Source organism: Adiantum capillus-veneris, chromosome 8 (assembly GCF_014529385.1).
Source record: "Adiantum capillus-veneris isolate H3 chromosome 8, ASM1452938v2, whole genome shotgun sequence".
In the NCBI taxonomy this organism is placed as follows: domain Eukaryota; kingdom Viridiplantae; phylum Streptophyta; class Polypodiopsida; order Polypodiales; family Pteridaceae; genus Adiantum; species Adiantum capillus-veneris.
In genome coordinates this window covers 25710542-25736480 of record NC_140938.1, presented here as the reverse complement: position 1 = coordinate 25736480, position 25939 = coordinate 25710542, and the positions used below count along the sequence as shown (strand labels likewise).

General features: G+C 42.6%; 1 protein-coding gene across 2 annotated transcripts; it reads left to right on the top strand.

The window, feature by feature from the left end:
• Nucleotides 1-14218: 14218 nt before the first annotated feature.
• LOC147451825 (glucan endo-1,3-beta-glucosidase 3-like) lies at nt 14219-16773 on the top strand. 2 transcript variants are annotated; one of them, XM_086517691.1, is made up of 5 exons: nt 14219-14549; nt 14683-15065; nt 15186-15942; nt 16027-16054; nt 16191-16773. In XM_086517691.1, the coding sequence occupies exons 1-5, from the start codon at nt 14465-14467 to the stop codon at nt 16387-16389; spliced, it is 1452 nt and encodes a 483-aa protein (XP_086373817.1). In that variant the 5' UTR covers nt 14219-14464; the 3' UTR covers nt 16390-16773. The 2 variants fall into 2 exon arrangements, with proteins under 2 accessions (XP_086373817.1, XP_086373816.1); XM_086517690.1 differs by having other exon boundaries at nt 14223-14549; nt 14683-15942.
• The last annotated feature ends 9166 nt before the right edge of the window (nt 16774-25939 follow it).

Sequence of the window (25939 nt, the reverse complement as noted above, 5' to 3'; positions counted from 1 at the left end):
CCCAAGATACAATAATAAACCTTAGACTTGAGAGCAAATTAACCCTTGGGCGCCACCACCATAGAAAGCCCTATCACCGCCCTCCATAGTGCCCAAGGCTGATATGGTCAAAGGACTGGTATGCGCACTACTTTGCAGAAACAAAAGAGATAGGATTGAGAAGATACCCTCGATTGCCACCAGAAAGAAAGAAACTACCACATACATGCCCTCCACCAAGGAAAATCACTACATCCGAGTAGTAAATGCGAAAGAGGGTGGAGCTCATACGTCTCCATCATTGGCCTACAGGGGCACCTTCAAAAAGTGGAGTGGGGATGTCACCGAACAGCACATCAAAAACCCAACAATTGACAACAAACCAAACCAAAAGCATGCCACTACCAACACATAATCAGCCCCATCCAAGAACCACCCTTGATGCCACCAGATTGGACGTCGTCTGTCACCTGGATGCTAAAGCCCAAAAATAGAAGAATAGAGCCACAACAAAGGGGGCATGCAGAGCACACAGGGCGAAGCAGCCTGGGCTCCTCCCTCCCCACCACTCTAGGGCCAGGCCCTCATTATGTTTGCACACCCAATGCCTAGGAGTTGATATCCGCCCGCAGAACCTTCAGGAGCCTCCCTGCTTGTATGACTTGCGGGTTGCAGGCTGCACAACCCAAACCCTAAGCACTCCGTGGAATCCCTTTCCCTATGACACTCAGAATCTTCAATAGGGGCTTAAGCTTTATTTTCTCCAATACTTGCACAGCTTGGTGCACTCTAAACAATGAAGTGATGCATGTTGAATCCACCAAGGAAGTTTCATTTACGTTTGGAAACGCAAGTCAAATGAGGCTCGTGAGCAAGCCAAGTGGTTTAATGGGTTGATGTCTTTTTTATTAATTTGCTACCACCTCATGGATATGAAGAGACTTTTTTCCCTTGCACTCAATGAAGATCCTCTCATGTAGTTGAGCGCATGAGTGCACCTAGCAAAAGAAATTTGCTACATTTATTGTGTGGTTAGAGTCCTGTGGCAGTGTAAGAAAGCATACATGTACCCAAGATGAGGTGAGGTAGAAACATCACAGTGTCTGCAAAATGTGGGGCCTCACATGTCTAAAGAGGAGGCAACTTTAATAGACAACCGAGATTTATCAAAATGTCTAGTTTATTTACCAAAGCTTATTATAAAATGCACAAAATCAATCATGGAAACTAAGGTCCAATGAAAACCATGACTACGAAAACTCACTATCAATTGGAAAATTTATGCTTGATTTTTGACAACCATCATGGATGCTACTCCTCTTTTCACCATACTTTGCCATCGTGGATTGTTCCTCCTTCCATCGTGGCTTCCACATGGACTCCCAATGCACAAAGTGTACTGCCAACATAGCATGCAGAGCATGGGAGTCAATGCGGGCACTATCCAATGGATATGTGCTTCCATCTGAGTCAAAACTCTCTTGCCCCATGGGTATCATGATACCAAGGACCACGTGCAACCAACAACCACTGCTTTGAGTTGCGGGGAGTCCAGCCGGTAGCCCTCCCAAGGAAAAAGGACAGACAAGCCGTTGGTCAATTAGAAGGTGCAAGTAAGTCTCTCTCTCTCTCTCTCTCTCTCTCGGGAAGTACTGTTGTATCTATATTACATGAACTTATTGTACAGATGACAGACTTTCCATCTCCACAATACATGAAGGACTTTATCTCTAAAGGATCTTTCTTGAATAGCAAGAGAATCCTCCACCATTCTATCTCTAATGACAGATAATGGCACATAATAATTTAGACATTATTGCCCATCCAATTTGCCTGGTTCCTCATAGACCATATGATCCCCATATTGTGAATGATTGCAAAGCAAAAGCTAGGGCAGCATCTTTTTGTGTCTTAACCTTGATGATGGTGACTCCCCAAGCATCTTACCACATACTGTTAGCCCATCTCCACCATTCTCTGACTATTTTACAGTTCGTGAATACATGTTTATTAACAGACTCTGGTCAAGAACATCTAGAGCACAAGCATGTGGTGAAGCCCTTCTTAAACAAATTAGCAGTAGTGGGAAGTACCCCTATACACAATCTCTAGAGAAAGAGTTTAAACTTATATTAATTTGGAATGAGCCGTACATTAGCTAATACAGTCAGCCACACCACTGGGCTTCTCTTTGCATAGTCCATTGTTTATTACATCTCACTACAATATCCGGTTCAAGCAACATGAGGTTATAAAAGGCAACATTTTTTGAAGTCCAACAATTTGCTGAGTAGCCAGGAATGTTCCAATCTCTATGTTTGTCATCCATGTTGAGAGAAACAAACATAAGCAAGTTGTGAACATGGGCAAAAAGTTGATGCCAGTTTTGTCTGCATCCATATGCAAGTAATGTATTGTCTTCTAGCTATAGAAAAAAGGTGCAATTGCATGTTAGAGTCTACCATCTACTTGATTTGAGTCAAGCCCTTTTTAAACAATGACAGAGCAGGTTTTCCCATCAGCTTAGCAAGAGGGATCTTACTTCACTTGAAAAGAGAAACTGAATTGAACACAATGAAAAATAGAGAGACACAAAGACAAAGAGAAAAGAGACGACACGGCATGTCGGGTCCCAACCACCCTCAAGGGGCCCCTTGCTTTGTTGCTAAAGAAAGTACTTGCTTCATTTCTTGCACAAAATGCTGATAGAATGATGCTAAATGATGAGATGCTAAGATGCTAATGGGTACTTGATGCTACTGTTGTTGGGTACTGTTGAGGTGCTGATGGATATTGCAACTTGATAATGTGGGTATTGTAGGGTATTGAAGGTTCTTAATGCTACAGTGTTGCTGAGGTGAGGTGATAATGAGTACTTCTAGACATGCTTGGTAATGTGACGGCCACAACGACGAGGTGTACTTCGACGATGATTCTTGGTAGATATGCTTGTACTGTGAGGCTATGGATGAATGCTAAAACGCTAATAATATTTTTCCCCTCCCAAGGAATTACCAATATACTTGACCCTACCCTACTAGATAAGACCTTAGCAGACTTTTTTCTAGGACTTGAGAAGCATATCAAAAATTAAAAACCCTATTTTGAGAGGAGCAGCAGAGAACACTTTATCCCATGCAAGTAGATAGTTGCAGTATCAACCAGTCTCCATAATCAAACACCCCAATCAATATCAGAAACAAGCATATGTTCAATGAGACAGGCCCTCCTAGACAATGCATGTGAGTGTAGGTTCAAATTTTTTTCCCCTCCATGCTTGTAATGTTGCAGAAGAGGACTTTGTGTTCCACAAAAATCTACAAACATGGAATTTCATTTCAGCAACATATGGTCAGACCAATCTAGTAAATGCATGTAATACAACAAATAAGGAACCAAAATGGACTACACAATCCTCAGTCTAATATGCAGGGGTCATTCATCACAATGCCAAGAAGGAATTTTTGCATGAACTTTTTCCAACACCCATTGCTGCAGCTGTTGTGAGGTAACGGAAACACCAATTGGATATCCTAAATGCCTAAAAACATGACCTTTTGGATACCTTTTACCAGAAAAAACTAGACTTTTAAATACTCTAGCATAAATATCAATCAAGGCAGATTTAGAAAGATACAGCATCAGACCAGTAGCCAAAGCATACATGTTCAAAGCTGTCATACATCTAAAGACATTGACATTGTGAGATTTCAAAAACAACAAATTGTCATCATCAAACCCCTTTCCAGATAGCTTTCTATTACCCAGTTGCAAAGTTTTCAAGTGACATGAGGCAAACAATTGATCTAAATAAGCATACAGTGGATGAGTGGCAACAGTAAAGAAAAGAGGGCTAATTGAACTGCCTTTCCTGACAAGCCTTGCAATATGAACCTTCTCTAACAGTTTCCCATTTATAATCAACCTAGAGTAAGCATTATAACCCAACATATTAATAAAGTTGCACATTCTTGGACCAAACCCCATTTTCTTCAGAGTAGCCTGAACAAAGTCCCATTGTACTATGTCAAAGGCTTTGGCAAAATCCACCTGCAACATTACCATATTCTGTTTGGAGCTCAAAGCATGCTCAATACCAAGTTGAACAGTAAGTATAATATTGAGTATAGATCTTCCCCCAATAAAACCAATTTGGACTGGATGGATGTACTTTCTAAACTCAGGAGAAATTTTGAGTGCAATTGTCTTAGCAAAGCAGATTATACAATACCCCCATCATGGTGATGGACCTCTAATTAGTCAAAGATTTGGGAAATGTGATTTTGGGGATAAGCTTGATTATACCCTGTTTGAGTGCAGGGTCCATGCATTGGGAGACCCACATCACATTCAGAAGTGGAACCACAATACATTTGAGTTCCTTCCAAAAGGAGATCATAAATTCCTTGATCAATCCACAAAGCCTAGGGATTTTATCATTAGGAATTTTGGGCAATGCAAAGTATATTTAATCTTCATCTAATTGTTGCTGGTCCAACCTAGTAGCTGTGGTCTTCTCAATGCATGCAGCCACTACACCCAAAAGAGTCTGCATTGCATGTTCCCTATCAGGAGATATAGGGGCATGCACATTCATCCATTCATTGTAGTATTTGATGGTTTCTTGCATAATTTCCCCAACATTGGTGATAGGAGGCTCATCACCACTATGCACAACAATGAGCTGTTGTCTATGCTTTTTTTGCTTCAACTTCTTAGAAAAGCCCTTATAAGAATCATGACAGTCATCCAAAACCCATTGTCATTGCATGCCAAATACAATATATAGCCAAGCAGACAAAGGGTTACCATGGGTTAGTAAAGCTCTTTTAATCAAGGCATTAACCATATTTCTGAAAACAGGGTGAGTCAATAGGGATTCACCATCAAAGGCCTGGTATGGCCAAATGACTAGAAAGGCAAGTATCCACATCCACCATCATTTTCTCTATATTAGACAGCCAGTGATTCCCCACATAATAAAGTCTATCTTGCCTAGACCAAGAGGCCTCATGGGAGAATGAGTGAAATGTAAAACCTACAGATTCCCTAGTAGCAAAAGACCAGACATCTAAGAGGAGGGCTTGCCTGGATAGACTATCCCTATGCAAAGCTTCAACAACAGACATGACTAAACTGACAGTAGTAGAATCAGACAAATTTTGGACCACATTGAAGTCCCCCCATAATACCTTGAGACCAGTTAACTTGAAGCACCCAATCCCATAACAAAATCCTCTGATTACAATCATTAGAAGAACAAATATTCACTACCTATAAAGGACCCCATTCAGTATAATAAAAAAAATAGAGCATCTACCATAGACATGATCCAAGAGCCATTGACATTGCAAAGATTGTTTGATATAAGGTACCTAAATATTCTCCCTACTTACCACCATAAAAGAGTTCATAACCTTTAAAGTGCATGACCCTGATATAAGTCAAGGTACCTAAATATTCTCCCTGCTTACCACCATAAAAGAGTTCATAACCTTTAAAGTGCATGACCCTCCCAACTCTATAGTGAAGTTTATGTTCTTGTACAAAACATACATCCAAATGTGAAGCAATCAACCAATTATGAAATGAAATCAGTCTTGAGGGGTTTCTATTGAAAGTAGCTATCTTCATGAGGAAGGAGTTTTAAGGACGAGCTATGTGTCATCATCACTATCATCTGTCATATGCACTTCCATAATAACATTGGGTCCAAGAGGTTTAGTGTGGCAAAGTGCAGACCAATGACAAAGTCTATGGCAGCCAAAGTGTTAGGAGAAGGAATGTCATGTAAGACATCAAACACATTAGGAGATGAGTACCCATAGATGCCAAGTCTTGATCTAAACATTTTCTTGGACAATTGAAAACCCTCTGAGTCAACTGTTCTTTTTTCTTGATCCATAGGTCGAGGTTTTTTAGATGAGGAGGGGATGGAAGTTGCTTGGTTCCCTGCCTGAGGCTGCATGAGGGGAGGGTTTAGCAGTTTGACTAGATCTCAAGGTAGATTTATATATGCCAAGAGGTAGAGCATAGTTCGGGGATGTCACTTGGGCCATAGGTGTTGGGGAAGGTTTTTCTCCAAGAGTGGGAGAAGATTTACTAAAATTTTTCTCCCTTGGTATTGGATGCTTACTACCTAGATAAGAAGGGATGAGATCTACATTGCCTTTAGCTAAAGTTGGACAGTTCTTAGATAAGTGGACCAAGTTCCCACAATGGTAACAAGAACCTGCTAAATTTCCCCATTTTTGGTAAATAACTATTCTCCCAATAGATTCAAGTTCAACTACCATTGTTTCTAGCATAGCCTAAGCTGACTGCCCCATGACACAAGACACAAGCTCTATTTTTGTAAGGACAATTTATTGTAGGGGCAACCAAAACCTTGCCCAGTGAGGCAGCATGGTAAAAAATACAAGGCCATAAAAAGGCTAGGAGTTCAACAAAATCAATCCAGACTAGAAATTTGGTAAATAGCTCCTCCTTAATCAGCTTCACAGGTTGCCAAGGGAAGACATGGACAACCTACCCACAAAGGATGATAGTGGAGGTGTTTTTAAAGGCTTGTTTATCCTTTGCTAAAAAAAAGGACTTCATATAAGCCAAAACCATTGTAAAACACCTTGTCTATAACAGATTTCTCAAATCCTTGATCCAGGAATCCAACAATCTCATTGAGGGCTGGTAGTTTCCCAATGAAGTACAACATAATAGCTCTAGATTTAAAAATAGAAACTTGACTCAAAATTGTGGTTGCAGCAATGGAGACCTTATGCTGCCCTTTAACATGTTAGAGTGTCATGCAGGCATTGAGATATCTCCTCTTTTTTAAATAATTCCTATCTGACAACGAGGGGGAAGATGCAGCCTCCCTAGGGTTCAACATAAAAACAATGGGAAGAGCCATGCTCAAAACAAACAGATGAGGACCTATGCAAGTGCATCGAGTAAGAGGTAGAGAGCCACGGGGACATCTAGAACTCAGACCACAATCTCTATGGACTATTGCACATATCCTTAAGCTCATCCTCTATTTGCGTGAATCCTCCCTCTATTGGGCCCCTAGGAAATGTTATTGAACACACTTGAGAATGTATTGGTTGACATGTACACCATGTACAATGTTTTCATGAAAGCAAGCCAAGTTCTTGATAGTCTTTGTGGTCCCAATATGGGAAGCATAAGGCAAATTCCAGTAAAGTAGGCCCTTTCTCTAGATGCAATCACCTATGCTTGCATCTTGAAGGCATGTGGAAACATGGAAGAAGTTGACAAAAGAAAACAAGTTATTAGTGAGAATCCAAGTGAAAAATTCATAGAAAAACCTTAGTGTGCTTAGGATTGCTTTGATTAACATGTACATCAATGTTACCATACATATGTGGTAGTGATGTGTGTGAACACACTTAGGAACGTGGAGGAATTTTTTCCCTCACTAAGAGGTTTTTCCCCCCATGCATTGTATATACACCCATTATTCTAGGGCTAACTTATTTTTCATTATACACTCTGAAATGCATAATCTTTGTTGTGTGCCTTGAGCTTCATCATCTTCTCCAAGTTGTGTGTGTTTCCATACAACCCTATTTCCAACAATTGGTATCATAGGAAGTTGCCTTCTCCCAGTAGTCGCCAACATCACCAGCACGTGCCTGCTCACTTTCTCAGATTCGGATGAGATTTGGTAAGCGTCAGCAAGTCAAAAACTACTTTGGGAAAGCTCGAACAACTTGGTTTGCTGAGAATTTCCATTCGAACTCATTTCGGCCTCCGTTTCCACTACAGATAGTACTAAGTATGCAATTTTGTCCTTTTGTGCAAAATTTTGTTAGTGCATTTTTTATAGAGCAGGTCCTTACAGTCTTCTTTGGTTTGTGCTATATAGAATGTGTTAGTCCTGCTTTGTTTCTCCTCTTTTCGGGAAGTGTTCACATCAGGTGCAAGCACACACCATGGCTGACAACAACACAGATGTGTTCAAGATTTTTGTTGCTAAGGATAAATTGGATGGGGACAACTACCCAATGTGGGCTTACATGATGCAACATGTTCTTGTGTCAAAGGCCGTTTGGAATGTTGTACAATGGATGTTGTTATTGCAACTGCAAATATTGAGAGGGAGAGGAAGAGGGTGTGGTTGGCGGGAAAAGGGGGAGGGGGGTGGTTGCGGATCAAGCAGGGAGAGGGCAGGCTGACAACCCACTACAATGGGGAGAGAGAGAGATCGAGACGGTCACGGGTGCCTTTGCGGCTTAACTTGCTGCACCCACCTACGGTTGGCTGGCCACTTCAACCCACCTCCTTCTCGCACCTCTTCTTCTGCTCCTCCATAAGCTTTACATGCAATATCTTGCAGCCGGTAATGGGTTTTGAATGCACTTGCATGCAATCTCTTCCAGATGCCATTGCTAATGGCATCAACTAAACCTTTCTCAACAACTTGCAACTAAATCGTGATCACCGTTTTCTAAATGATTACTCTCTATATGCTAAGATCACTCAATTGAATTTGCTTACAGTCGTCTTCGACATCTATTCTTGCTTTGGTTCCCAGTTCCTATTAGTATAGATTTAACCTCTTCTATCGCTTCACTAGCCATGGATCGAATACTGATTAAAGCTTACTATATGTGAACCACAAGATTCACAAAAATTAAAATTATCATGATGCTTCATGCAAGTTTGATACACTTAATTCAAGAGCTACTTCGTTTTCTCTCGTGGAGGCTTGGTGCAAACTCTTCCTTTTTGTACCAAGACAAACATGAAGGAGCAATTATTGATTGTTATCCTCGATTTAGATGTAAGAGACACATCGTTAAAGCTAATCTTAAAAAACAAATTTCATAAAAATATAAACAAAATTAAACCTAGCTATAATGGTTGTTCAACTGGATCTCCATGATTGTAAATTGTTGTTCCACCAAGAGAATTCCAAAATCTCCAACTTCCAATGAAATCTTCATCCCCATGGCGACCACATTTTCGAGAGCGTAACCTGGCTCTGATACCACTGCTACAGACGGAGGCGCGGCGTCCCTGCAAAATACCCGAAATAGCATACTACAAACCACAGAACATAGTAATCGACATACCTGGCAACCACATAGACGCATAATCGTGAGATACACGAACATAGAGAGATTGAGTGCGAGAGAGAGGAAGAGAACATGCGCAGGCGCATGTCCGAGAGCGGAGTGCTACGCCTGGCACGGCGAGAGACAAGAGAGGAGAGATGAGAACAGCAACGTAGACACTGGGTGCAATCTCCCCCTGTGCAAGAGTGACCATTTCCCTCTTGCACGTATTTCATTTATAGATTTCTTAAATGGTCAAGTTGAGTACAAACTGGCCAGCCGGTCATAAATGGCCAAAACTCATAAAAGAGCACTTGAATAAATATACATAAAATGTAATTTCATTTTGCAATAGCCTAGCTCGGTCAAGCCTTTTCCACCTGTCAGCTGCAATAAAAGTAAAATATCAATTCCATAACAGATGTAAGCTTTGTTGAGGATGTTGTAGGTTTTGGTGGCAGGATTGCTATTGCTAGAGCTATTTTGCCTGTGAGACTGAGCAGTCTTGTTGGGATGTTAAAAATGCGGAAGCTCATGCATTGATTGCATTATCTATCTGAGTTGCAATGAGGCTAAAATTGCATTGCTGCATAAAGAGTTGGACTCGAAGATTATGCATGAGGAAGATGACATGGACACTTTTCTTGTTGGTATCAAGGGTATTAATGAGCAACCCATTTTTGGAGGGGAAGTCATTTCAGATAGTTCCCTTGTGTAGACTATTCTTGATGCATGGCCAAATTCTTACCAGAATTTTGCTAGTACTTGGAGACTTATGACCCAAGGAAATCTTGATGTTGTCAAGGATGATGCATTATGCATATTTTTGTTGCAAGAGTCACTTTCAAGAAAGAACAGGGATAAACATCGCACAATTGAATAGGCTTTTGTTGTTGCTTAAACTAAAAGTGGCAAGAGCAATGTAGCCACTTCTCATGGTCCTTTCATGATTCTACTGATCCTAATGCTTCTACTGACAGCACTTCATCTAGGAATTTTGGTGAAAAATGCAAGAAGAAGATGCGTTGCCATTATTGCAAGAAGGCCAATGATCACTTGATTAACTAATGTCCTAAATTAAAGGCAAAAAAGGCCAAGAAGAAAGAGGTTGGCTCCACTACAAGTGCAACTATTGTAGAGTCTTCTATGAAGGGAGATTGTGAGCAACTAAGAGCATGGTTTAGATCCCAATTTGCATTTCTTTAGGTATTTTTTTTCCAATTGCCTTGTTTTCGGTGGATTTTTGTAATTTCTGTGAGCCCAAGGGACAAGTTTTAGTTTGGTCAAGCCCTTCTAAGTCAATGTGAAGTCCTCTGTATGTGTGTGTGTGTGTGTGTGTGTGTGTGTGTGTGTGTGTGTGTGTGTGTGTGTCTCAGGCATGAGGTACATGAATCACGATTCATGTACCTCCATGGATTGCACTGATATTTTCTAGTTTGATTGTACAAGGTCTCTGGAGTCTGTATTGGGTGATTCTTTAAAGTTTGGTCACCTTGCCCTATTTACCAACACTTCTTAATATTTTAAGAGCTATGGAATTTTGGGACCAAATACGGAGTTTCCTCTGACTTCCACAGCCCCAAGTGATGGTTTTTGATCTACTTAGCTTACTCCTATGAACTAGAAATGCTAGCATGCAATAAAAATAGATTGATGATAGAAAATTGATAGAGTATGCACAATAGAAAGGAAAAATAGAGAATTTATATTGATGTATATGATTATAAAAGGAGCCTAGCTCGTATCATAACCTCCCTACCACCCCGAAGCTATCTCACTCTCACTCCCAATCCCAATCTCACATACACTCACACTCACAATCATGATCACACTTTCAATCACAATCACAATCGCATAGCCTCTTTTGATAATAGAGACTCTCTCTCTCTCTCTCTCTCTCTCTCTCTCTCTCTCTCTCTCACACACACACACACACACACACACACACACACACACACACACATTTTATTGAAAAGTCAAGGTCTTTGTAACATTAATTTCTTTTTCTTTTATAGCAAAACTCACAATTGTAACATTAATTTCTATGCATTATCAAGAGGGGGATAATCAAGATTGCATTTAAGGCCTTTGTGTGTGATGAGGGGGAAAGGGATTGTGCTCTCTCTGCCTGCCTGCCCCCCCCCCCTCTCTTTCGCCGAAAAAAAAACTCTCTATGCATAGAGACTAGGGGGAGGGAGTATATCCAATTATTTTTGTTCATAAGTTAGAGCATTCTCACATACATCACGTGCTGGTGGTTTTGGAGGGTCAATCAAATTTAAAGGGCAAGCCCATGCTTTGGCTACTGTCACCTCCCTACAATGTTTGAGAAAAATCATTTTAACAAACATACAAAACTCCCTTTAAGATAGATTCAAAGAGGAAATTTTGCAAAATAACCAGCTTGTTTTGCAATTTTAATCTATTTTCTTAAATTTCCAAGCGGATTTTGTCCTTCTCCCCCTCTTTTCAACTGATTGATTTTTTTTTTGACTTGCTCAAGGCTAAGTTGAGGCGCACTTTTCCCGAAAACTACCTCCCTGAGAATAACAAAGTCGAAATGCTTCTAAACTAAAGGGTGGTTAAACCAACCTCCAAAAGTGATGTATGCCTTAGAAAAGTAGTAGGTTGTGACTAGATGCTTGCAGGGTTGTTTGGTTGGAAACGGGGCCACCATGCAAGCAGATAGTGTGAATAGTTGTCACTAAGAACTAAGGGCCCTTTCAGACTGCGGAAGCGTACCATGGTCCATGAACTTCGTGGCGTCATCTGCCGCCGCTCATTTAGACTCTGTAGAGAAGAAATGAGATACTGAATTTTGAGAAAGGCCATCTAGTTAGCATAGCTGAATCTTCTTGCCGAGGTCGTGTGATCGAACGATCATCCATTTTTAGCACTGGAAAGGGCGTGCTACTCTCGCATGTCTGGGGCCTGTGTTGACGGTGGGTCCGAAAAACGTTGCCTCCATTTTGAGCGAGTAGTCGTGTGCCACGTAGATATTACTCCCATGTATGAATGCCTTTGGCATGCAGTCTGAATGCCCCCTAAATCTCCTAGGACGCTGAGTCCCATCCCACGGGGTCTTTCTGACGGTAGAACCCTAGGCAATCGCACTATTTTTGAGAGAATCAAACAACCCCAAATAATAGATGTGGAAATTGAACTCAAGACCCTGTACTTGTGAGGTGGATGCTCTATCCATGTGCTTGCATGGCTTTCATCGCTCCATGGGGCAAAAAGAATATTGCGACATAGATCCATCGTTGGGTTGGCCCCTGGGGCTTTGTTCGAGGCCCACTCGAGGGCCTTTCCTTAAAATTCAAGAATTTCAGCATAAAAACTTTTTGACTCTCACTTGAACTTTCACAAAAGTTTTCCAAGAGATCGAATAGACATTGACCAGTGCATGGTGTAAAATATACAAGAATATTGGTGTTACTACAGGTAAGTTGTAACCAGTGCATGACAAGCTGGTCTGCGAAATCTATGTAGTGTCAGAGCTCCAACATTCCATTGATAATACACAATGGTAGAGTCGTAGACTACCTCTAGATTGATGGATAGTGTTCCAACTTAACATTCTGGATAGAATGCTCCTCAAGCACACCACATCTGGCATACATGTTGATTAGGGCAGTGCCAAGCACACAATCCTTGTCTATAAATATAATCGTTGCTTGTATTGGAGTCCTACGTAGTGCAAGAAGTGCCGTTGCTTTGCACCCCACAATCAATGCATATCCCACAACAATGCACATCAATGCATGTCAACAAGAGACGACATTCTAGACATACATGTCGACCAAGGTAGTGCCAAGCATAACGTTTTTTTTTCGACAACCCTTGGCTAACAATGTCATCATGAAATCTTTTGCCCATCTCAGTGTCTTCAAAATTGCCACATGCCTTCAAGCTGCAAGCATAGGTGATTGCATTTGAAGAGATGTGCTTGTTTTGCATCAGCCAAAAACAATCCATAGGTTCCTTGCCTCGCCCCTGTTTTGCATATCTGGCTGAAACCTTTAGAGTACTCGTCTGAAGGTCTATAAAGAGCTACAAGCCAACATCTGTTTTTTTAAAGCTGTTTGACTTGTTACCTCAAGATGGTTCAGTTCAGAGATGTACAATGACATATTCTTTTTTTTTTGAAGAATCCTAGTATGTAGCTACGATGATGAACTCATCTCAACATTCAAATTTTATTTCACTAGCTTGAGGATCCAAATCATCGTTGGGCTCTCTCTCTCTCTCTCTCTCTCTCTCTCTCTCTCTCTCTCTCTTTCAACTTTCTTCTTGCAAAAAAAAACCCAGTCTCGCGAATTTACAGCATGAAAATCAGAGAGAATAAACCAATGTACTTGCGAGAAGATGTATGAATAACATAAAGATTTAGCAAGTAGAGCTCATTACCTCGGGATGTCAGTGCTGCTCCTTAGTTGCACTTGTGCTATCTACAAGGCGTTAGCAATCCCATGCCAAAAAGAGAACAACTGCGTCTCGTTCAAGAAGCTCTTGGTGTAGGACTCTTTGTGTATGCAGACATGGCAGAGTTGAATAAGAATGCATTTGGCAAGGCGATTTTCGTGTACGATTTGTCTAGCGAGCACCAGTGCGGACATGTCGGAGGTAATAGTCCATTGTTTTTGCATGCCTGCATTTGCTTATCTGCTGCTTTTCTCTCCATGTATAATTGCTTGTCCTTTCGGCTCTGTGCTGAAACCTATGCTATGGGGGCCTTCTTAACGTTTATGGCTTGCGAAATCGTTTATTTCACTGATTAATCATCATGGAAAAGTAGCCCAAGGAGAAGCCAAGAAATCATTCACTGGATGAAGATCATTTATTGAATAGTTTTTTTTTTGAACAAGCGCCCCGTGGTGGTTTGTGGGTTTAGATTGGGGAATAAGAGCCTTTGGCTCATCAAGTAAAGAATAGCCTATAGCGACGTCGATCCAGCAGTGGGCGGCCCTTGAAGGCCGGGAATAGTCGCTTAGTGACCATTCCTAGTAATCAGGGCTACCGGCGAAGGTGCTCCCACCTTCGCTGGTCGCCTTGATTACTGGGAATGGTCACTTAAAAAACTTTTCGACTCTCACTTGAACTTTCCACGAAGATCAGTTAAACATTGACCAGCCCACGCTGTAAAATCCACAAGAATATTGGTGTTACTACAGGTAAGTTGTAACCAGTGCGTGCCAAGCTGGGTCTGCGAAATCTGTGCAGTGTCAGAGCTCCAACAGTGCATTGATACTAGACAACGGTAGACTACTACTAGACTGATAGATAGTGTTCCAACTTCCGGGAATCCTCGCCTAGATGTTGTCTCGCATGGATGGACCGAGGCTTGAGCGATGAAATTCTAGAGTCCAGCGTCTACTTCTCCAGCGGCAAGCTTGCGAACTGCAATGGCGTCGTCGCTGAAGCTGCCCCCCGGGCATGGAGTACTAGCGCTGGGATTCATCATGCTGATTCGCTCACTTCTCGTCAGTGGTATCTCTTTTCTCTTTCTACACACTTAGGGAGCTGATTTGCGTACAAGATCTGGAAAGCCAGCGTTCTCTTTGTGCACCAGAACACTAAATTCATTAGGCTTTTGATGCTTTCATTGGGTACTGCGCTGCAGGGGCGACAGTAGGCTTCAATTATGGAACGCAGATGTCGGTGGTACCGTCTGCGTCGCAGGTGGTTAGGCTAGTGAAGGTGCAGCACATGAACAGCATCCGGCTGTATGATGCCAACTCTAGCATTCTAAAGGCGCTGGGTGGGACGGAGGTGGAGGTGAGCGTGGGCATTCCCAACACGCAGCTGCTGAGCATTGGGCAGTCCAAGGCGTCCGCGGCCAAGTGGGTGCAGAGCAACGTGCTGCCCTTCCTGCCTAATACCAACATCACCTCCATTGTGATTGGCGAGGAGGTGTTTACGGCCCTGCCCAACGCCGCCCTTGTTCTCCTCCCCGCCCTCAACTATCTCTACTCCGCCCTCTTGGCCAACAATCTGCACAATCAGGTCAGGCTCTCCACTTCTCTCTCTACTTCGATCATTCTGGACTCGTTTCCTCCTTCTCAGGCTTTCTTCAACAAGTCCCTCAACAACCTCATGCTGCCCATGCTCAGCTTTCTGTCACAGACTGGTTCTTATGTCATGCTTAATGTGGACACCTACAGCATCTACAAGGCCAGCAAAGGCGTAATCTCTCTCGAGTATGCCCTCTTCAAACCCCTCTCTCCGGGAGTCGAGGCCGTGGACTCCAACACGCTACTTACATACACTAATCTCTTTGACGCTGTGCTGGACTCAGCATTTTATGCGCTGGCCCGCCTTAACTTCAGCAAGCTGCCTGTTGTGGTGTCGGCCACTGGCTGGCCCTACCAGGGCGATTCGACACTGGATGCGGATGCCACCATGGAAAATGCAGCTACCTACAATAGCAATCTCATTGCTCGCGTTGTCAACAACACGGGCACTCCCAAGCACCCTCGCTTGCCCATCAATACCTTCATTCTGGAGCTCTTCAGCGAAGATTTGAAAGCAGGTCCTGCGTTCACCCGCCATTACGGCCTATTCAACGCGTCCACTCTTCTGCCCACCTACTTGTTGCGCCTTACTGGCTCTGGCCAGCTCCTTTCAAACGATACCACCAACGGCCTCTTCTGCGTGGCCAAGCCTGGCGCAGATGACGACACATTACAAATCGCTCTGGATTGGGCATGCGGCATCGGCCAAGCCAATTGCTCTGCCATCCAACCGGGGATGCTCTGCTATGAGCCTGACACTGTTTCCAACCACGCCTCCTACGCTTTCGACGCCTACTACCAGGCCAATGGTGCCTCTCCGGACAGTTGTACCTTTGATGGGGCAGCTGTTGTTACTACCACCAATCCCAGTGAGTTGATAAGGTTTCAGTTCTGCTAATTCAGGCAGCACTTGATTGCCCAGTCTTGCTATGCTAATTGGTGATCTTTGGCAGGTTATGGAGCGTGCCTTTTTCCTGGAAGGTAAGTATTTTAGCTAGGCATTGCAATTGGAAAGTTTCTTTGTGATATTGATGCATTCTGTGCCCCAGTGGCGCATTTACCTATTTTCTGCTATACAATATATTGGTGTTGACATGCTTGCTCTCTTTTGTCTCAGCATGTGGAATTCCACGTCTTTGGGCGCTGGTAACGTCACTCTCTCAAGGAATACTAGCTTCTCAGGGGCCAGCAACAGTACTACAGTGGATGGCAGTAGCAACCATAACAGCAATGGGGCCTGCTTTGAATGCATGCCCCAACACTGGTCTGGTCGTGCTCTATTAATTTTTGGACTTATTGTATCTTGGCTAGCGTGACCATTAATTATGCCAGGCTGCAGTTGTGTAAATACATCATGGATCTAGGCACATCGGTCAAGAACTCCCATAAAAAAAAAGATTATGGGGTCTGGACTCTGGCAGGTCCAGCTATGGCGATCTCGAATCTTGGATGTTAAATTGGCCAGCCCAGACACTTTTGTAACACGTTCCCTTCGCACATAATACTAGGCTTTTGCTACAATCTCGCAGGAGTGACCGACCAAAGTCGAGCACTTGTATTAAATATCATAATAATAGTTCACTCACTTCACAAATGTGTAGCAATTTTTTGTGGACTATTCCACATTCCCTCCTATCTACATCTATATCTATATTGGTTATATGTACACATTAATTATAGTAGTATGCGACCAGTGACAACATCTCATACATGCACGTGCACACAATACTTCCTACCTATGTGAGAGCAATGTTAAGCACACCAGTTTGTTGCGGTCTACCAAGTTGTATTTATTCTCGTCAGTAATCATTTTTACTCGTGTCAGGTTTTCAATTGATGCTACATGCTTACAAAACGCAAGCATAGGTGATTGCAAGGGAAGAGAAGCCTTGGCTCCGTTTTTGCTTGCCATGCATCACATTGCTTTCAAGCAACCCAAGACTACTATCTAATACGTATTGCCTTGCCCACGTGAATGTCTTGCATGAAGTCACATATTGCTTAAAAAAATTCAATCATAGATGATCGCACAGGGGAGGTCTTCGCTTCCCATTTCTCGAATAAAACTAGAGCTTCCTCGCCTTGGTCTTGTTTGGACATTGCATGCCATGCTATCAACGTGAAGATCCAAGGTATACGTACGATGCATTCCCAACCTAAATTGCTATCTCTTGGATTGGATTGACAAAGACTTGCGTTTTTTAATAATACACCACACTTGAACAAGATTTGGATAGAAGCCTTGTCTCGCTATGTTTGTTGAAAAAGAGCCCATAGCTTGGACCTACCCTAGAGTGAGTGTAATCCAAGAGATGACATCCTGAGTAGAAATCTCGGCAAGGCCCTACAACAAGTGCAGTCCAAGAGTCTAAGAAGCTGACGTGCTTCTAATAGATGTCAATCAAAGCTAGGCCAACATATGTTTTCATTGGCCCTCGGCCATCGATCTCATCATGAATCTATTTACCCAGGTCATTATTGGTCTTGTACAATGTCACATGCCTTTCTTTGCTTATCTTGCATTTGAGAATAGCTTAAAGATTCTTGGCTCTATCCATGTTGGTATGTTGGACATACCTTGCAATACATGCACTTCAAAATTTGTGTTTCCAATGGTTGTTATCGTCAATTTGATACTTACTTTGCTAGATCAAGTCTTCATTTGGAAGAAGTTGTGGGTCTTCATGGCACCATGAAGTCTTTGACAGTTTTTTAGCCTTTGAACTTAGACCCTAAGAAATACGAGTGAGGCATCCAAAGGGTCATAAATAGGTACACAAGCTTTTGCCAAGTTCTCCTATATATTGCTTCCAAGTGCTAGTAAAGTGCATGCCCCATCCCATTAATGTGAGACTTCTTAACTACTTGGTCAAATCCCATAATGCAAATTTTATTGGTTCAACCCATATCATTTTTTAGTCACAAACTATCATGGTAATGTGAAGTCATCCCCTTAGAAATTGATGAACCATTGCTGCCACTCGGTACAACTTGAATATAGTATGTTCCTTTAGATCTTCTCCTCATTGATCCCTTGTAAACTCATATGGAGGCTCCTGTTTGGTGCCTTGGCTTTGCCTTGATTGAGCTTGGTTGATTACATAAATGAAGTATAAGCCCTGTGGTTGAGTGAACTTCTTATAGGTGCTCTCCATTGTGTAGATATCGATGAATTGCATGGATAACTATTTTCTAATAGCACATACCTTGAAGAGTTGGCTGCTCTCAAGAGTACTCATAGTTGTTTAGTCGATGTAGCTCCTTTGCTCCATTTGATCCCATCTTGGACCACATGTGGAGGGCTCGCCATGTTGTGTAGACTTGAATGGATCTTCACCTCATAGTTGGCCACAAAAGTGACAAGTTGGGTTAGTCTACTCTCTTGGTTTTGTAGTATGTAAGGTATCCACTCCTTTCTATGTAAAAATGTCTTTATGTTTCATTATGCACCCTACCAATGGAATTTTGCATTTTTCATTGCCACTATAGTAGGATCGAAACATATTTGGAATCTTAAGTAGAGGTTCTAAAGCTAAGCTATCACGAGCTACATGTGGGATTTACATGGAGCACTATGACACTTATGTAAGTGGAATGCATCTCTCGCCTTGCCATGCAGTTGCTGGCCATCACAAGAAGGTTGCAAACAAGCTTAGCAACTATAGGGTTGACTAGTTAAAAAGCCTATAAATAAACCCTTTATGCACATGCACGCACACATAATGTACGCACATGCACGCACACATAATGTATATGCTATGAAACTTCTCCCAAAGGGAATTGTCATGCCAAGGGTAGGACTAGGAGGGCACGGCCTTGGCAAAGTGTTGAACACACTTGCAGTATATGGGTCTATATATAACTAAGAGCCAAAGGGCAAGGGGCCTATATATAGGACGGTTGGGTGGTTATTCGCAAGTTTGTCTCCCCTCTATCTTACATTGGTATCAGAGCTCAAGGGAGAAAGGGGGAAAGGGAGGAAGAAGAAGAAGGCATGGAGGAGCTTGTGAGAAATTCCCGGCATGGATCCTCTCCCTCTCCCTCTCTCTCTCTCTCTCTCTCTCTCTCTCTCTCTCTCTCTCTCTCTCTCTCTCTCTCTCTGAGCGATGGAGGGGCAGGCTGTGTGCTGCAAAGGTCATGTTTGTGCTCATGCGAAGCATGCAAAGGGGTGGCCTTCGAGGACAGGGCTGATGATGGCCGTGGGAGAAACTCCCTGCACACAAGAGCGAACTGAGTTCCACGAGGGTTGTGGGAGCAGCCCTTCTGCACACAGATGACCGTGATGGCACCTCCATCAAATCACATGGTGGTGGTTCCAAAAAGGTTTGCCAAGCCAAGCTGAGCATTTTTTAGCACAGCGGTCGTAGGGGCGGAGGAGGTCCCCATCACCACCCGCAAGCTCGTTTTCCCCACGAAGTCGTGGTACAGATGCCATGAAAGCTTCAATTTCTTTTTTTGTTATTTTTCGTGCCCTAAATTGGGCAATACCCTAATTAAGGATCCTCAGGACCCACGGTCAAATAGAGGGAAGGTCTTCCATATTCTCCCAATTCTTCAAGGAGCCATACGAGGATGACTCGACCTGCCTCAAACGGCTTGACATGACCCTTGTTTGGAGCACCCAAGCATAGCAAGGAAAGTTGATGTTGCAACGAGGGCATTCGAGCATGCAAGAGAGGGCCATGGATCAAATATTTGGCCAAGGGCCACCCCCCCCCCCCCCCCCCCCCCCCCCCCCAGGGATATAGGTGCTCATCCCAAGGCTATAGTGATCAAGGAGGCCAGGGTTGCATGGCATGCAACCATGTCATACAAAACTTTGCAAGGCAGCACCGTTGCTAGCGCATGGTGAGGCTAAGAATTATGGGGCGAGCAACTCCTTTGTTAGCCATAAGGCAAGGCTCCTAGGCAATATTTATATTGACGGTCAATTCGAGGATCATGCAAGCTCGAACGCTCCGGACATTTATGAGGTAAGCAATAGATTTCAATTTTGTTTATCACTTTCCTCAAGAACATGTTGCATCACGACAGAAGCAAGGCTGGTGCAAACAATGTTGATATCAAATTTACTTCCAAGCATGGCTTGTTAAGTATGTAAAAACCAAACAAGCCTCGACCAATGATTGGTTTGAAGACCAAAATCAAGCACGGCTTGAGTACAAAATGGTTCCGATTAGAAGCATGACTTCTCCCCATGCATGGAAATAGCTAGGGCATTTCACTAAAGGGGTTTCCAAAAATTTATATTTTGATGCAATGGCAAGGCCACCCGACAGTGCTTGAGAATCTCACGGAGATCGGCACAGCCTATTTCTAGACTTGATGAAGGGTGTAAAGGTTCCCGGTATGACTGACCATTTGTTCCACTTTGAGACGTCGACAAGAGTCTCTCTATTTTGCATTCTAGATTTGCATTTTTGCTAGGATATGGTTCTCAGGCAATGTTTTTTTCAAGATTCAGTCGAGATCAAGATAATCCTATATGGTCAAGGGCAACGGAAATCACGCTAAGCAGGTACGACATACTTAACTTGCAAGTGTTTTTTTGCTTCTCAATAAGATGCACAATTAGACCAAGTCAATTACATATACATGTTCGACATGGTCGACTCTCTTTGCCATTAAATCTGCATCACGGTAGAAGTATTTGTTGGCTATGCGCACAAAAGTACTCATGTGAAAGCAAGGCTTTAATTTAGGAATTTTGCATTGGACTACCCACGTTTGGAATATGTTGTGAGCAATATGACCTTGGGAGGACTTGGCAGTGTGCCTATAGGTTGTTTCCTTACATGCCAAAAGGGCATATCGGGCACATACAACAACTCTCACTTTATCATCATACATGGCTATGAGCCCGATTCCAACCAAAAAAAAAAAATCAAGATAACTTGCAACGGTAGGATGACAAGGCTAGATAATTTCAAGTTTTTCCATGTTTGGACCTATGAGTTGGCAAGGATTGCATGTTGTACAAAGCAAAGTGCTTTGATATATTTCACGAGAAGCACGATTTTTAAGCCCTGCCAAGCTCTTGCCCGTTGACTTGGGATGAAGGGCATAGGCACACGATTGTGTGAATTTGCTATTGTAGGGATATAAGTTCACATTTTATGCATGGCAACATCGAATTGTGATGTATCCCTGCCAGTACGGACTATGCAAGACACTTATGGCTTTGGTTCACGTGCTTGATGCCATCATTGTAGCCAAGGGTTTCCATCTCTCCATGTACGACATGCTAGTCAGGTAGCATAAATTTCACCTCATCATTGTTTACGCTTCCGCTATAACACCAACTCCTTTGTCAAGGGCATAGTAAGACATTACATGTTTAAAATGAACCAAATGCACTTCATTCACGTGCGATGAGCCATAATGCAGTCAACCTGATACAGCCATGATCACTACAAGGTAGGTAGGTCAAGCTGTGGCTTATGTTTTTGCTACATTTCCATGAGAGAACGACATGCAAACAGATTGTGGTAGGCTTATAGGATAAGGTACAAACTAGACATAGGAAGCACAATAGCAAACTCAAAGGGTACACACTACGATGACTTAAGGAATTTTCCTCAGCCCAGCATGCTCTGTGTGTGTGTGTGTGTGTGTGTGTGTGTGTGTGTGTGTGTGTGTGTGTGTGTGTGTTTCCTATTTTTCTCAAGGAATAATGAAAATTTTTTGAGCAGGTTTTTGATACATGTTTTGGCTCTGCGTAGTCATGAGCCGGGGTGCTCTGACTCTCAGCACAAAACTGACAATGATGTTGTAAAAATTAGTATTGATTGGTTAGTAGATTGAATGCTAATTTAGAACTCCCACAATGACCAAGAGCCAATTGTTTTCAACGGGCTACGAGCCAAGTGTTTTCAATCCATGAGTGATTGTTCTCAAGATCAAACAGATCTACCCATTAATGTTAATGGACAAGCAAGAGTCTAGCCATTAATGATAATTTGGGTGTCACTTTAGCACTACATGGTTTTTGTGCAAAGATCGAGTTGAGTTTTTGGTGATCTTAAAACTTGTATTGGCTTATCTATACCACAATGTATAGATGCAGTAAGAATTTTAGACAGCATGGCTATCCATAAAAACTAGGAGTCTCACTTGAATGGATCCCCTACTTCCTATATAGCACTAGGAGTGTCTATAGAAGCACCATCTTGGGGGTAGGGCCTAGCTTGTGATTACTGCATAACTCAATAAGTGTTGATGGTCAATTTTGAAAACCTTTACACTTTTCTTTTAGGAAAATAAATTCTTTATTTGCCAAGAGGTAGTAAGTAGGTCCTTCTCAGACTCTCATTAAGGGAGTTGGATTGGCAAGATGTACCAAGTGGTTCGGATTGCCAAGGCAACACCCAGGGTTAATAGTTTCAAGTTCTTTATCTTCACTAATCTCTATTTTTAGTGATAAGCATGTCAAAAGAATTTGGATAATCTATCCTTACATGTTGAAATATGCACTTGACCTCTGGGTAAGTATAAGGTATTTTTTTCACCTCATCAAAAGTATATGTTTTTGGTTCAATTTTATTTCCACATATGTTTGCTTACGCTTTGCAAGAGGTCCGGATGCATAAGCTAGAAGGCTTTCATCCACATGACAAGGTCATGTAAGAGCATTGCATTTTGGGAAAATAGTGTTTCAAGAACCATTTTCTCTCTTCACTACTGTTCATGAGGATATCGTCATGGTTCGTTCCCTATTGCAACAGTAATAGACCCACATGGTAGGGATTGTTTGGCACATGTTGTTAATCATACGGTGTGCAACATGGCCTAGGAACTCATGGAGTTTGGTTTAGCCAGTGTGGAGCAATGTATATGAGGGTCCCTCTCGCTCATGTCACTGAGTGTTTGCAGTTACCTCCACATGCAAGTACATCTCGTACTTGCTAGATGTCACTTTTTTTGGACGTTGTGTTCTAAGACATATTCCACATATGGAGAATATGAGTCTTTGGGATTGACACTCGCACTTGTTTCTTAATGACGTGCCATGATAGAGTCCCTAGCTGTTGGTCACATCTTTGCTAGACCATTTTGAGCACACAATACCGAGAACAATTCCGGTGCCAAAAAATGTCGGGTACTAAGTATATACTTGTTGAGGTTACAAGTACGGTAAACAACATTGAGAGATGGCTATGTTCTATTACTAAAACTGTTTCATTGTTGGATTTGATTGAGTTTTCACATTCTATTATGGTCCAACTTTTGTTACAAAGGCTTTCACGTACGTACTATGGAAAATCTCTAGAGCGTCATGAAAATGCAGGTTCGAATAAGTTTGTGTTAAATGCATGCATGCTAGGTGTTATGGGCCCTAGTGTTTAACACATGTTTTTTTGGAACGGCATGCAAATTCATGGACATGGTAGCCTACAAAGCACATTGTACCATAGGTGCAATATTTCTATGACATTCATTGTATAGATTATATGGATTGCACCACACTTTGGTGAATGATTGTGAACCCACATTTACTAGTACTTTTTTGGGCATGTATGTAAATGGTGGAGAGGGGGAAAGGGGAACACACCCAGAACACAACAAATGCCTCACTATAGGCGAGGGTATACACAACACCCCAATCCACTAGAGTTCACCTTCAAAACTTGACACTATCCACAAGCAAACCACCGTTTGCACATGACTATAAGCACACACGCTTTGCAATGCATCAAACATACCCGATCATTTTGCTTTGATCAACTCACAACCTTCCACACGCACACAACCTCTCTCTATCTCTCTTTGCACGACAGACCTTGGCGAGGCACATACGCCAACACACACTCAAAAACGCACGCACACAAGCAGAGAAAAGAAGGGGGGATCGACGTCAAGAGACAATAATGATGGCTTTACTAGCATCCACACAACCATTACAACAAAATCCACGCCGGCACAATCCTCGGCAACATAATCTGGCTCCAATGTCCCTCTCGGCAAAAGCACTTCACTTGGCTAAAAACCGCTTCAAAATTCATGTGCATCTCCTTTTATAGGAGTGGCTAAGCCAAAAAAGAAAAAAACGGGTTTTTTTAAATCTGCTCGTACTGGTCAACTAAAGCCTTATTTGGTATTTTTTTTGCATTGCACCCAAGTGGCACTACCCATTTAGTATTATCCTTGCATGGTGGACACCTCCCCTTGTTTGGCATGCCCACCTCCCCTTGTTTGGCCTCTCTCTCTCTCTCTCTCTCTCTCTCTCTCTCTCTCTCTCTCTCTCTCTCTCTCTCTCTCTCTCTCTCTCTCTCTCTCTCTCTCTCTCTCTCTCTCTCTCTCGCACATGCCCACTCTTATATATGAGTGATGCCACGGGACACCCCCCGAAGCACTAGCGAGGTCGCTATTGAGGGGCTCCCCCTTTGCTCTCAAAAAAATTGGGAGGACTCCTTAGGACTGTGGGAACCAACCCCTTGTGGGTGGTGTGCCACATCACCAAATGAGCTGAGCCACTAGACGACCACGCAGTGCCGCTCGCCGCTAACCGCCATCGTCGCGACCAAAATCCGCGAACTGCACGGCAGCGCTGTCGGGCGCAGCCAACCCCTTCTTGCTACCTTATAATGGTCATGCCCTACCCCTTCTACCCCTGTTTTCTCTTTTATGCGCCTGTATGTGGGCTAATTGCCCTCCCCCCATTTTCCTTTAAAAACCTCCGAATTGGCCAACTTTTGGGTCCTCCTTGACCAAGCTCCCATTTCTTGTCTATGGACTCGATCTCCAAGCCGTAAAGCCCAACTGCAACCCCATTGTGCTAACTCCAAAGCTCTTGATCCTTGCTGAATTTTGAGGTTCGCAAGCTTGCAATCCGAGGCCGCAAAAGCCGCTAAAATTCATCTATCACCATTCCAGGGAAACTGCCCCAGAATTTGATCGATCATAGTTTACAGTTCGTAGCTTTGTTTGGTGAGCAGTCAAATTTTGTTAGCTCCATACATCACATACTATTTCCTCAAACCCTGTCAAGCTCTAAAAACCTCCAGATGGCACGCTCTTCGAAGCAGTCAGACTATCACACACTTGGCCCCCGACACAACTTCGAAGCTTGTATCTTGATGTCCGTGACTCAGATTTTTGATCTGAAAAGACCAACAGGCTCCATAAACCAAGCACTACACATCTATCCATTGAAACTACCTTGGACTACCTGGCACCAGTTGCCCCATCTGTCTCAGATTTGCAATGCACTGCTCCTTTAAACTCAAATATCTTGGGCTTTGTAGCTCTATTTGATGAGCCATCTAGACCTGCTCCTTCAGCAACTCAAGCTCTACATTTCCATGCAAAGAGATTGAGTGCACAATATTCTACACACATTCCATAAGTACCATATTTCCTTTTTACTAATAGAACTAGTTAAAAAAATGAAGATGAGCAAGGCTTTTACCATCCCTTTTCATTCACTTGCCTCATAATCTCTTCTTGCTGAACCTATGAGACTTGATACGGAATCTTATGTGGTGAACTACTAGGTAGAAGTTCTATGGTATGATCATCTTGCCCTCTTGTGGGATGTAGCTCCCTGGGAATGTCATCCATAAACACACTTTGAAACTCATTTAGGAGATACTTCTCTTTAGTTTCACTTCCTACTTTTTAAGAACACATGCATCTTCTTTAATGTCTTTGACAAATAACATGTAACAAGAAAGAGAACTTTCATTACTTTGTTAAAATCTTTAGTCTGTACAAGTGGTATGGTGCTACCCGCACTAATTTCATCAAGTGCAAGATTCCAAAGAATATTCATCTCCAAAAGTTGCATCAAATTGTTGGATAAAAGAAAAGTGATGTTCTTTCCTTCTTCCTTGAGATTTTTAATCTTGTGTGACCTCTTCCATGCCA

What these genes read in the sequence shown, in the direction of transcription:
- LOC147451825 (XM_086517690.1), top strand. Translation starts at nt 14,465, where the DNA reads ATGGCGTCGTCGCTGAAGCTGCCCCCCGGGCATGGAGTACTAGCGCTG. An exon ending in TCGCTCACTTCTCGTCAGTG is followed by an intron (nt 14,550 to 14,682) that starts GTATCTCTTTTC and finishes ACTGCGCTGCAG; the next exon opens with GGGCGACAGTAGGCTTCAAT. An exon ending in GCGTGCCTTTTTCCTGGAAG is followed by an intron (nt 16,055 to 16,190) that starts GTAAGTATTTTA and finishes CTTTTGTCTCAG; the next exon opens with CATGTGGAATTCCACGTCTT.